The sequence below is a fragment of the Pectinophora gossypiella genome, chromosome 17, assembly GCF_024362695.1.
Source record: "Pectinophora gossypiella chromosome 17, ilPecGoss1.1, whole genome shotgun sequence".
Taxonomy (NCBI): Eukaryota; Metazoa; Arthropoda; class Insecta; order Lepidoptera; family Gelechiidae; genus Pectinophora; species Pectinophora gossypiella.
Window position 1 is genome coordinate 5,094,981 of NC_065420.1, and position 13,449 is coordinate 5,108,429.

Here is a 13,449-nt window from a genome sequence, read left to right on the forward strand (position 1 = left end):
AAATTGCTCGAATGGCATTTAATTCGCACAAAAAAATGCTTTATGTATCAACCAGATATAACTTTAGCTATCTAAATCAACTTACTTTCGACACTCAATAGAAATAATTATATTATTCGTTCACAACTAAAATTTTAATAGAAACTAGATAAGTTATTAGTCAATAATCCTAAGATTTAACAATTGAGAGGCATTAAAATCTCCAGAGTAATTATAAATTCGGAAGTTCGGTGATGATGCGTCTAGGGAATCGAAATTTGGTTGGCTTAAATGGAGTCTTCAAATAATGTAGCTATGGAAAATAGATCTAATGTTCAGGTGTTTGACTCATTGAAACGTTGTTGACTGTGAAACACTTTTGGCACCAATTACCTTGTGCTAAAATATATTATGAAGGAAAGTGATATGATGATGTAAATGAATGATCAGATTCTTACCAAACGAAGGCCCCGCAGCACAGATAAGCCATCAACGAGCTCAAATATGAGATCTAGAAGGCTGGCCGACACGATTATAAGGTCGAATATGTTCCAACCGCACGCAAAGAAGTCTTTGCTCATCGCCATCACTTTCATGATACACTCTAATGTAAATATTGACGTGAACACCTGAAAACAAAATCACATTACTTTGGTTGTTAGACACCAATATCTTCTACATCTCAAAGAATAACTACGAAACATAAGTAAGTAGGTTTATATGAAGTTATACCTCCTTTACTATCATATATGTGTTCGTTAGTTCATGTACTGTCTGTTTGCTTTGTATGTTCCTTGTGTCTGTTTTATTGTGTACAAACAAACAAATAAATAAATAAATTTACCTTATTCCCTATATCTAAGGCCGACCTAACGTTCTCACTCATGCCGTGGTGTTCCAAAGCGAGGAAGAGCGTATTCAATATGATACAAGTGGTTATAAACAATTCAAACAGCGGATCTTTCACGATCCCATACAAGCAGTTCTGGAACTGCAACCATCCCTCGTAGTCTATGCAACAGGTGACGCAGCACTCACAGTTTCTATCCACGAGTTCATCTGCGACCAAATTGAACGTATCATTAAAAATCTCGAAAAAGCAAGGAAAATACATTTACACAGAAGATTGAAGAAGAAAGAGAAAAGAGAAGAAGTCAAATCAGAACAGCAAAGCGTTGTAAAGCGTATACAAGTTTAACCAATGCAAAGCTTCCGTTTGCAAATTTAAATCTATTGATTTATTCAAATTATTCATGCATTCCAAAGCGGAAAAATTGGGATCAAAAGTATTGCAGGAAAATGCACGGTACTTAATATACAAATGCCAATAGTGTAATTTGGAACTCTCCGTGTCATTACCAGTAAAGTGCATTCGATATCGGATAGCTGAGACCAAATTGTGAAAGATTAATTTTGATGATTTTGAAAACATGAATCGCATAAAAGTGGCACAGTTGAAAATAGTTACACAGTTTGAAATGTTAAGAGTAGTAATTAGTATAAGACTTGAATGCGATTCAGTAGCGCACGAGACAGCTAGTGAACCAATCGCAAAGTCACCCTGCAGTCTTCCTGTGGGGAACAGGGGTGGACTGGGGGGCAGAAGCGTTGGCGTCAGTGTTTACTAACCTGTGAAGTAAGTGCAATTTTGCTCGTAATTGCCCATATGAGTTTTGTGCGTGGCTGCCAATAAACTGAGCTCATTAATTTTCGTCGTCTCCGCTTGCGGGAGTGCGGGCGCGCGCTTGTATGGCCAGTCCGCCCCTGACGATATTAATGAGGGTAGAAGCGAGATTGCAATAGTGTCCAATCAAAATGCTCAATAAGGCGATGCCTCGTCGAGCAGTGAAGCTAATGGTGAATGTTATCCGTCATCAAACGCGACCATTCATTTCGGTCACATCAAATATGTCAGCAGCAATTGGAAACGAATAGTTACGTCTATGACGTCAGCATCTAGATTATTTTTATTGCAGAATGAAATTGCAGTGTCTACATCTCTTGTAGCTTTAATGATAGTTTAAATTTTCATTAGTTTATAGAATTCATCAAGCTACGAGAGAATTGGTACCGTTTGATTAAGGACACAAGAAGAATTTTGCAACGTGTCCAAATTCAAACGGTTCTCAGCATATCGGAGGATTGTTCTAGAATCAAAGAGAACCTTACATAATGCTTCTGAAATCCAAAGAAAATATCATCTGTTTGCAGATGCAAGTTGAAAAAGAGCGAATAGTTAGATATTAGAAGAAGAAATTCAAGACAAAAGGTTGATTCTCTAGTAAATTTAGAAAAAGTTGAAAGAAAAATTTGTACATGGTATTAAGTTTCTTTTAGAATATTTGCAAAGAATGCAAGCGTTGAGTTCGATTAGAAAGACCTATAAAATAATTTTGTAGACTTAATAAAATTTTAAAAGTGTAGAAGAGACATGCATTCAAATTAGTAGGCCATATCTTACATTGTTGTTCTATCTAAGCAATTTGAAAAATCCTACGCCTATTTGAGTCTGTTCCAAATTCGGTTATTGTAGAGTATAATGTCACAGTATAGTTAAGCTTTGGTGTGGCAAAGCTTTCATTCAGTGGCTTTGGTGTAACTTTTTCTGTGCACTTCAGTGTTGAAGCCGTGCCAATTTGATCTTTTGTGTATGTAATGCCATCAAATAGTATGTTATAAGTATTTTTTAATTCAGTTTACTAAATTGTTCATGATCATCTGAAATATCTTTTAGATTTTTCATGCCCTTATTGATGGCGCTACATGATTTTGTAGAAGTAAGAAATTGTGCTTAAGAAATTAAATCTAATCTTACCTAGAACTACGATTTGGTTGAGGTAGTCAGGATTTAGTGGATATTTCTCCTGGAGGCTCCCTTTTTCACTCCTTTTTTCTTTCGTTTTTTCCACTGGTTTTGTGTGCGTTACTTGTGTTTGTATATGTGTTTGTTCTTTTGATCCGTTCTTCAGTTTTGGCGCTTTTGTTTGGCTCTCCTGAAAAAATAAGAGGTTTTCTATAGGACCCCGTTGTTTACTCACACTTCTTTCTTCTTTTTGAATGCTTTGTTAGCTGTGTTTCTGAATGTGGTCTAAAGTAAGGAACCGATAGGATAGACCGACGGAAATAGTCGATAGACGCCAATACGATTGAAGACTAAAGTGAGACCGAGGGGGTGAGGTAAACCTAGGTCAGTTGCTGGTGGGGGGCGGAGAATTGCCGTTTTATAGTATTATTCTTTATTCTACGGTAAGGGTAAACTTACTTTTTGTACGTGAGGTAGCGGAGTAGTTTGGGGCTGTGGCGGCGGCGCGGGCAGCAGCAGGACACGGCGATGGGGGTGCGTGGCTTGGTCGTCGGATGTGTGCTCACCCTCGTCGTGATCATCGACCACTCCGGAGTCGTCGAGCGAAGACTCCCGGTTGTTGCTGTGGTCGCTCAGTTGTCGACCTGCTGCGCTTAGGGCGCCACGACCTGGAAGTTAACATTTTTTTATGACAAAGATAACATAACACAAGCTTTTTCTGTGCACTTCAATGTTGAACCCGTGCCAATTTGATCGTATGTGTATGTAATGCCATCAAATACTAAGTAACAAAGTACTTATTAATCAATATTAATTCAGTTTACTAAATTTTGATGGTCTTATTGATAACATAACATTAGCTGACGACTACATTCCAACTAGGGTAGTTGAGATACCTACTTCCATCACACGATGCACTAAGGAAGATGAGCTAGGTGAGAACCTTCTCTTTTATTACCTTCTCCCTTCTATCTTATTTGCCTAATAAGATATTTTTCGAAAAAGTGTCACAACAATAATTTATTTATTAATTTCTTTAGAAATCTTATCTTATCTTATTTAGCCTATACGATCCCACTGCTGGGCAAAGGCCTCCCCTTAATTTTTCCACTCCCCTCGACTTTGCGCGATCTCCGGCCAATCCTTGCGATAAGCATTGAGGTCGTCACACGATCTTTTACGCGGTCTGCCTCGACTTCTAAGCCCGCCCTGAGGTATCCAGTGAGTAACGACTCGTGCCCACCGCTCCGGATGCATCCGACAAACGTGTCCGGCCCAGTCCCACATCAGTTTGGCGGACTTTTCCCCTACATCAGTGATACCCGTTTTGGAGCGCAGTGTAGTGTTTCGCACACGGTCGATTCGTTTCTTTAGAAATAAGTACTGGAAATATGATTTCATCAAGTGACGTGTTCAAAATAGATAGGTAAAATACTTTATTGACGACAATGGACATAAGATACAGAAAGGCACAACAGGCGGCCTTATTGCTCATACAGCAATTTCTTCCAGGCAACCTTTTGGTACATGAAAATAATTTTATACAAATGTAATAGTGCATTCTTACATATAAAAAATTAAAAGAACTACCTAAATGAAATACGCAAACGCAAACAAACGTCATTGTAATTGGTAAATTCGTAATTATGATTCGTAAATAAGTCTAAATTAAAAATTTTATTGTTTTTTGATCGTTTTAAACTGGTTTCCATTTTAAGATTAGCATTTAGTAGATAGGTTGCTTTTGTGACAATGCTAAAAATACCGGACAGTAAGTAGAGTTTAAATAAATTCCAAGTTACTTAAATACAAAGGCTCTAAATAGAGCATAGTGCAGTAACTACACAATAAACAGTCGAGTCCCGAAAGAATCACAAGTTTACTACTTCTCAAACACTCGTAAAACTTTCTAGACGTCCGTAGTACGAGTATCTTTGTCTTAACTTTACAGTATGTTCGAGTTATCTCTAGAAGTAATCTTGAGAAATGCTTTGTATTATTTTTATCATCTAAAGCATGGCAGTTGAATAGAGTACGGCAGAGTAGCTTTCCTTGCGATATTTTGGCTCATTTTATTGTTTTCTAAAGTTTAAATATTTAGTGTTCTTGTCAAAAGAAAGTTCTTGTTGTTTGTAAAGTTGGTAGAACGTATGTCTCTCACTTTGAGGTCACAGGTTCAACACAATCCTAAACCAAATGATTATCGAATTTGTTTTCGAATTCATGTTTGGATCATAAATTATTATCACGAGAGGAGGAAAACATCGTGAGGAAACCCAAATTCCCGAGAAATGCATTTTCGGAGGTATGTGACCTAACCTATATTGGGCTGGTTTTCCCTTCACAGGTTGGAAGGTCAGTCAGGCAGTCGCTTCTGTAAAAAACCGGACTTGTCAAATCTTCAGGTTAGGTAAGCGGACCCTGTGAAAACGGGATAACGCTAAGGGATGATGATGAAATATTTCGAGTTCTTTTACAGTTACATGTTGGTTCGATTTTGCCTAAAACTCACTTGCTCAGCTGATGGTAAGTGTGGAGGGTTTGTTTAAACCTTAAAAAACACTTCAACACATTACGCGAGGTAGGGCGTGATTTTAAACAAAACTAGCCTATATACGGATATTTGTTTTTATAGCCCTCACTCGTACTTAGGGAAACTCACAGAGAAAAAAAAGATACTGTTCGAACTCGTGCGCATTCGATTCAGCATTAAGGCGCTTCTTCCTTATTTTTCATTAAGCCGACGCCGGCGCCATCTATCTAGAATCGTCACCTAACGACTATAGATCGAAGAATTTCGAATGGACAGGAGGAGGACACGGTGGTGTAATGGTTTTTAAGACGCTCGTTGCGGTTCAAGTCCAGTTCGAAACGGTATTTTTCGACTTAATCAAAATCAGTCCTTGTCAAACAAAAGATAATCTCACAAAGTGTCCCCATCGGAAATCGCACCCGGACCTCCAGATTGTAAGCCCAACGCCACTAGACCATGGAAGCTGTGATTTTGAAATCAAACTTTATTTTATGGGCTGTTGACGCTGAATTTATTCTACCATCTCGCAGTGAAATAATTAGTTTTAAGTATGATTATTCTACTGTTGGTTTCCCAGTTATTAAATTAATTGTAGGTATAAATACTTACTTATTGAAAGAGTGAAGGCTGCAAGTTAAACGAAGTTAGAAACCAAGGGAGAAAAATACTTAGGCAAGAAAGAAAGTTGTCACTGTCAGTGTTGTCTACGTCAATATGTTTAAGTTAACGTACTTAATAAATATTAGACTTACCTAAAGCATTATCAGGGTGCAGAGTGTGCGGGGGCGGTGGCGGCGGGGGCGGGGGCGGCGGCGGCGGCGGGGGCGGCGACGAGCTTGGGGTCACCGACCGCGACCGGGACCGCGAGCGAGACCTGCGGACAAGATTCACTGTGAGTCTGGAGGATCTGTTAGGGGCGAGAGGTCCAGGTCCGGTTGTAGTTGCCATAGCGCTTGCTCATCAGGGGCTCACGCTCCCCGTATTATGTAGAGGAGCTTCAGCCGCCTTGTGGCAGAATCTTTCATTCGTTTTAACTACCAAAAGTGGGAACATTCCCGACGGTAAAAAGGCGCAAAAGTTCGGCAGATAGGATCAGAATACACGAATATACATTTAAAAAAAAATGCAGCCAGTGTCTTTACTATTAAAGAATTTTTACAACGGAGATGTTCTTACTTTGGGAACATTCCCGGGAACGGTACACTAGGTATAACTATCAGCTTTCCGTATTTGAAAATTTTCTAAGTTTATGCACGTATAAAAAACATACGTATTTTATTTTCAATATTAATTTTTCCCGTATACAGAGCACGTAGTACGAATAGAGTTTATTCGTTTGGTGCTAGAGTGCATCGTTGTGAATGGCTCTCCACTATTTGCAGGACGTGCGTGTGTTGCCAATGTACATAAACGTATTGCGATACACGTGTCAATAGGGTAAACAGTGTTGAAGTTGGTAACCCCAATTTGAATAGTTTAAAAATAATATGATTTAAAATTTAACCCAACAATAGGACGTCGCCTAACAAATATATTGATATATCAATTATCTAAATATTCTAATTCTATAAAATTATATTTTCCCCCGTTTTTAGAAAAAAAGTTTTATTTAAAATAAATAGAATAATACTGGACAATTTTATCAAAAAAGTTATCCTTAAAAACCTTTCAATCAATTATAAATGAATGTGTTATTTTTTTATGATAATAATAAGGCGTTTGCAAAAGTTTTTTGAATAATAATGGCCAGTTATTTACTTAAGAATAAGTATTTCTTTTTTATTTTGATAATGGGAACATTTTGAATTATGAAATTAATGCAATGTGGTTTGGCAAGTTTTTATTATTTAATCCTATTTTTAAATGTTATATTTTTATCGGACGTAAATCTCGCCGTATACTGCAGACTAGGCAGCATGGTCGTATGATCTTTGCCTGTCCCTTAAGTGGGCCAAAAGTAAAAAAGTAAATCTTGCCGCCATTATTTCTTGTTTGTTTGAATATCTTTGAATAAGAAAAATAATATAAATTTATAGACGTAGGTACACTAGGTACTAGAGATTGATTCATTTCGCAACTTTAAAAGATAATATTTGAAAAAGTTACCTACAGTGCATTAGTATGACCAAACGATTGAGAAACGTTGAGATGCAATGATAATAGGCGTTTTCAAGGCTAGTCGACGTTTATTAGTAGACGTTTATTATTATAAACGCCTACCTTAGGCACTTACATATACATATATCTAGCTGTTTTGAGAATACACATATCACGTTTAGCTGCTTATCTTTCCGGGCATGTCGTAAAAACCGACAGAGGGATTGTGTGGTAAAATATGATAAAAAAACCTTTATAATTCAGATATATACGTATGTACGTACCTAAACCTGGCAATTTTGCTTGGTCTGGCGTAACTGTTTTCATATCTCAAATAAGTACACCGTGTTTCCAATAAAAATATTTCCTTTCATCTTCTAATTTTGAAACGACAACGAAACGAAATTCCTGAATTTTTGCACAAGCAATTTTCTATTTTATTTGGTTCACTTACAAGGACGTCAGGAAAATAAATAAGTAGCTGTGTGTGTTCAAACATCAATCAATAATCACATAGCACACATGCTGTGAAGACTTGATTTAGGTATATTTAGAATTTGATTTTAGAAGTTTTTTTTTTATTTGTGTATACAAAACAATTAGGTATTATAAAAATATAATAATAAAAATGCATTTTATTCTTAACATGAATGAACAAATTTTGAATAATCTATTCCTTAATTTTGAATTTATCCTCAAAGTTAAACCCTCGAATCGTAAAGCTTTCTGTTAAAAAGAAAATCCAATAAGATAGGACGAACTCCGTAAGAAATCGCCTTTATTAAGAAAGGGTCTCTTAACCCCATCTAATAAATTGGTTTAAGAGTCCAAACCCTTTATAGTCATCCTTTCTTAAGTGACCTCATCTCTATATGGACATAGCCAAGATCCCCGTGGTGTACTAAACGAGCGCTCGCTATGCTAAACATCGCGCAAACAACATTATAATGCAAATTCCTACGTGTTGACTGCCCGGAATTGGGTCAGACAAAGGTAGCAAGTTCATACAGCCACGCCGCAGAAAACTGTTGCACTAGTACATAAAAAACTTTTTAGTGCTAATTTTGTTTGTCGCTGGCCGGTTTAGAAAAATACACGTACTTATGTGCGGATTTAGAACATTTTCTGTTTAAAACCGGTTTAATATTTTTATTTTTATAAATGGACACTTGAATAGTAATTGTTTTAATGTTTTCTTTTTAATTAAGATTTTTAATAGTATACTGTGTTCATGCGGAAAAAATATTTTTATCCAATATAAAGCAAAATCTTAACGCATGTTAAATCAGGTATTAGGCGTTTCGAGTTATGGTAGCGCTTAAAGCCCGCTTTATCTTACAATTCCCATTTTTTTCGTACGATAAATCCTTTTGCTGAAAGCCATCGGGACTAACCCTAAGGTAAAAAGCCATTCAGATGTCACTAAAGATGCCCTTTAAGTACTGGGTACGTTCATTTCAGGTTGTTCACCTTATAATGCTTCGTTTAGCTTTCAAAATGCGCCTCCATTCTATAAATGGCGAAAGCTTAGTATATTCATGGCTTGAGTCGTAAAAGAAACGATGCTGGCGGTTTTTAATCTCACGTTTTTGTACTAAAAAGCAGCTTTTTTAGGCAATAAGGTGTAAGGGTTAATACATCTTTGAATTTTATTTAGCTTTTTTTACATTGTAGTACCTACATAAACCATCATCACACATCACTAATTTAAAGAGCCACGCTCTTGTCGGTGCAGCATTCTCAATGCTACTTTTAGGGAAAATAGGGCAGTGGTATCCCTTTTGCCTTCCGCTCCACAAATCATAAACAATACACATAGATTGAATCCATAAAAAAACCGTTTGAAATATAAATCCACTTATAAGTATGGTTTAAAAGTACTCAGTTACGGATAAAATAACAATACTGTCAGTACTATTCACAGGCGGAGGACGAGTCCTAGTACGGCTTTGAAATAGACTATTCTGGGCGCCCTTACACTCGCGTCAGAGTACTGCGGGGCGGAAGGTAAGAGGGATTTTTTTTTTTTGGACGTGACTTATTGTAGATTTGCCGCAGATGGCATTAACTATTTGGCCGGAAAGTAAGAGGGAAACCACTGTTCTATTTGTACTTAAAAAGTAGCATGGAAAATGCTGCACCGACAAGAGCATGGTTCTTAAATTAGTGATGATGACGGATAAATAGGCGACATCTTTACTCTTCTCTCGATTTTACGACATTTTCACTAATAATGACATAAATGAATGCCTAATATTTTAAACGTTAACTTTAAAAAAGCTGCCAACTTAAAATACAGTACCGAAGCGAGAATTATGAGATTTTGCGATTCAAACGAAGGATAGCCTCGCATCGAGAGCGGATATTAAATTTTGCAGTTGACATTCTGCTGAAAACTGCAATCCAATTCATGTCACTGGCGCTACATAATATGTTATCTCATTTGAGGATAAAAGTTACAAAAGGCGTATTCTCATATCCCAATAGTTTTAGTTTTTTTTGTATCTATAAGACAGGACTTTACCTATAAAATACCTAAATACTTTTTTTCTTAGGTTTTGGCATCGCGACCCGAACACATTATCTATAAAAATATTTCATTAGTACTTAATCAGAACAATATTTTAATATCAAAAAGTGTTAAACAAAAATATACTTAAACACAATTATGACATCGTACCTATAGAAGAAATAAAAATGTAATGAGTAATGGAACATTTTCCAACAATCAACTTAGCGAAGTTACCGTGTCGCGTGTTATTTCGGTACATTGGTTGCAGAAAGCAATTTATTGTGGACGTTTTAAACAATTTCAAAAGGATTGATTAATGTTATTTTTATTCGTAACGTTTGCTTTGTTTTAAAAACCACTTTCTGCTATGTTAATACGAAGTTAATAAAACGAGTTATTTGTACTGGCAATTTTTAAATTAAAATGTGTACCTAATAGATGAGTGACAACTCCTCCGCCTTATTGACCTAGGTACTTCATTGTGAAAAGTATTTCGTACCACTATTAAAATACTATTGTGAATTTATAAACATATTTGTGCCGTGCTTATGCTACGAACAAACTAAAATAATTTAAAAGACATAAAACGAAGACTTGGCCCTAAAAACTTGACCCTAGGCCGTAATTAACAAAAAATTGTAATAGATGTCATTAAAAATTAAAAGAAAAGACATCGTTTTTTTTCTTAAATGGTGATCGCATGATTCTTTTTTTGAAATACCAACCAGCATTTTGTAAAATGTCATTCACCGAAATAAAATAAATAATGTTAATATATAATTTTACTTGTGCAAATTGTTTATTATATTGTTGTTAAGTAATAAAATGTTATTAAATTAATTAATTAATTAAGGTTGCCTGGAAGAGATTGCTACTTAGCAATAAGGCCGCCTATTGTACTAATTCTATTTCTCTTTTGTTTTGTTTTTTGTTTTTTCCTGTTTGTGCAATAAAGTATTTGTTATGTTATGTTATGTTAATGTTTCTGATCTTACACAGTATGATCTGACTGATAATCATAATTTTTATAGCATTTTAAGGTTGCTTGTCCTATAGCAATTTTTAGTAAGTTCGTTCAATGAGAACGCCATTTGCAGTAGACGGATGTCAGATCTTAGGATCCATTAGGTGCATTAGCGGCACGCTTTTAACTCCCACGCAGGTTCTTCTCACTTAGACGAAGCAGGTGATAGATCACTTTAGACGGGGTAATGTAGAGTCGTACTTACGTTAGTACTTTCTAGGTACATACAGGGATTAATGTGACTGAATCTTCAGTATGTAAACATTCTTGCTTTTCAAGGAGACCGAAAAAGAAAGACAATTCCGTGCTTCGGAGGGCACGTGAAGCTGTTGGTCCCGGATATTAGCCGTAAAACAGTTGCACCAACCTGCAATGGACCAGCTTGGAGGAGTATGCTCCATACCCCCTCCGGTTGATTGTGTACCTATGCAGTGGGACGTATATAGGTTGTTTATGTGTTTTGTATGTATGTACCCGTAATTCTATTCCCTCTCCGGTTTTAACATCAGATAGCAAATCACAAAGTTTATCACAACCAGTAACAACAATACTATATGTATAACTTACTTACCATCGTGTCGTGGTTAGATTCAATTCAAAACTTATGACTTGTATCGACAACTTTAGCCAAGTTACAGTACGCCCCAGTTTAGTGCAGAATTTCAAATAGCTGTGGAATAAGGAGGCGTGGTTTTTACGCAATTTTATTCCTTCTTGTCTGCTAGATTAGGAATACCTCCCAGTAATCCCGTCTGGGAGCAAAAAAAAGATCGATTAGAGTAGTAGTCTTCTCCAATCCAATATGATGGATTATCTTATCTATAATGGGCTATCACTTAGCCGAGTTATAGAATAATGAATAATACTACATGGTACTATACAGAGTGACAGTGACATCGTGACGAATACTGAGGGGGATTATTCAGATCGTGATTCTGAGTTAATATCAAGCGGAAGAAATTTTCAATTCTATACTTTTGCGATGGAACTACTTGAAATCAACTCAAAATCATGGTCTGAATCATCCCTCAAAGTTTTCGTTAAGATGTCACTATCACCTGTATGTATTCTATGATACTACGTACAGTCATGAGCAATATAATGTACCCACTTTAGGATTCTGTCGCACTAACATATTTGACATTTAGTCAGAATTACAGTTCAATTTGTCAAAAAAGTTAATGTGACATGGTACCAAAGTGTATACATATTAATGCTCGTGACCGTACGTATAGAACGGCAACTGTGTGCCCCGTACTAATTTGTAAGACTTAGACTTAAATAGGACCAAAAACTACAAAAGAGGAGTGAAAACCTGTCATTCCAAACAGGGGACAATAGGATTAGAAGAAGAAGAAAGTAGGACCTAGAAGGAATGTCCAGTCATTTAGCCGTATGCTATTCTTCTAGTAGGTACGGTCACGAGCATTAATATGTATGGGTTGTTCTTCTTTTTTATCGACAATGATCTGTCCTTCGTTCTGCTTCTGATAAGTTATGTTTTAGAATTTTATTTCATGTTTTGATTGTCCAAAAATATAGTTATCTTATTATACTCAAAATACAAGCAAAATACTAATCGGTTCCTCAATTAGTTATTAACGTAGCTTGATCGTTTTTCACAAAATTATGTGACAGAGTGGTAAATTGAAATGCTGTCTCCGATGAAAAGGGCCACTCTGTCACAATATTTTTTGGAATGCGCCTGCAAAGAAAAGTATGCTACCAAGATAAAGAGAACCACTAAATAGTCCTCTACAGACACATCTTTATATGATGTTTTAAAATATTTATTGCCGTTATAATTTTAAAGATGTTAAATCCGATAAATCGAGAAAATGGCTTTTTATTGTCGATAAAAAAGAAGAACGACCCGTATACACTTTAGTACCATGTCACATTTAACTTTTTTGACAAATTGAACTGTAAGTCTCACTTAATGTCAAATATGTTAGTGCGACAGTATTAACGTATAATAAAGAGTAAAAGATCACAAAATTATAATAATGTAAAAAAACCTAACTTTACACCCCCGTTGCTACGCGCCATATAATCAACAATACCTAGGCAACGGGGGTTGCCAGATCTGACGCCAACAGAGGTTATTAATTTATTACCATTTCATTACGTGCTTACTTAAATACCTAACAGTTGCAGTACTTTTTATTTTAGTACTCGAAAATCGAAATGCAATATCTTAAATGCACTCTATGATACAAGTTTCACAGAAACGTGGCGTGTAGGATTCATGAGCGTTTTACGACGAACACTCGAGTGGTTTATAGTTTCAACTGGAGTGGAGCAAGAAGATTTATTTGGAACAGAAATGTGGGTAGGCCCATTGCATAACATTTCAATAGTGACATAATAATATTAGCCGAAAAGTGCAGAACAAAAGAATTGAGGTAGCCTCTACACGCGATTAACTGGGCGCCTGTTGTCTTAAATTTTGTATCAGGTGAGAGCCCTCAGCACTCTCCATTTGTCCGGCCAAATAGTTA

At 36.3% G+C, this 13,449-nt stretch overlaps 1 protein-coding gene across 1 annotated transcript in view; it reads right to left on the reverse strand.

Annotated features, from left to right (window-relative positions):
* LOC126374284 (sodium channel protein 60E-like) overlaps positions 1–13,449 on the reverse strand; it is a 291,877-nt gene that overhangs the window by 11,632 nt on the left and 266,796 nt on the right. Inside the window, exons 10-15 of the mRNA XM_050020807.1 lie at positions 6,068–6,189; positions 3,242–3,450; positions 2,795–2,972; positions 1,609–1,743; positions 824–1,038; positions 438–608 (exon numbers count right to left, since the gene is read on the reverse strand). Coding sequence (XP_049876764.1) covers positions 438–608; positions 824–1,038; positions 1,609–1,743; positions 2,795–2,972; positions 3,242–3,450; positions 6,068–6,189 — 1,030 coding nt within the window. The remainder of the gene's footprint in view (positions 1–437; positions 609–823; positions 1,039–1,608; positions 1,744–2,794; positions 2,973–3,241; positions 3,451–6,067; positions 6,190–13,449) is intronic.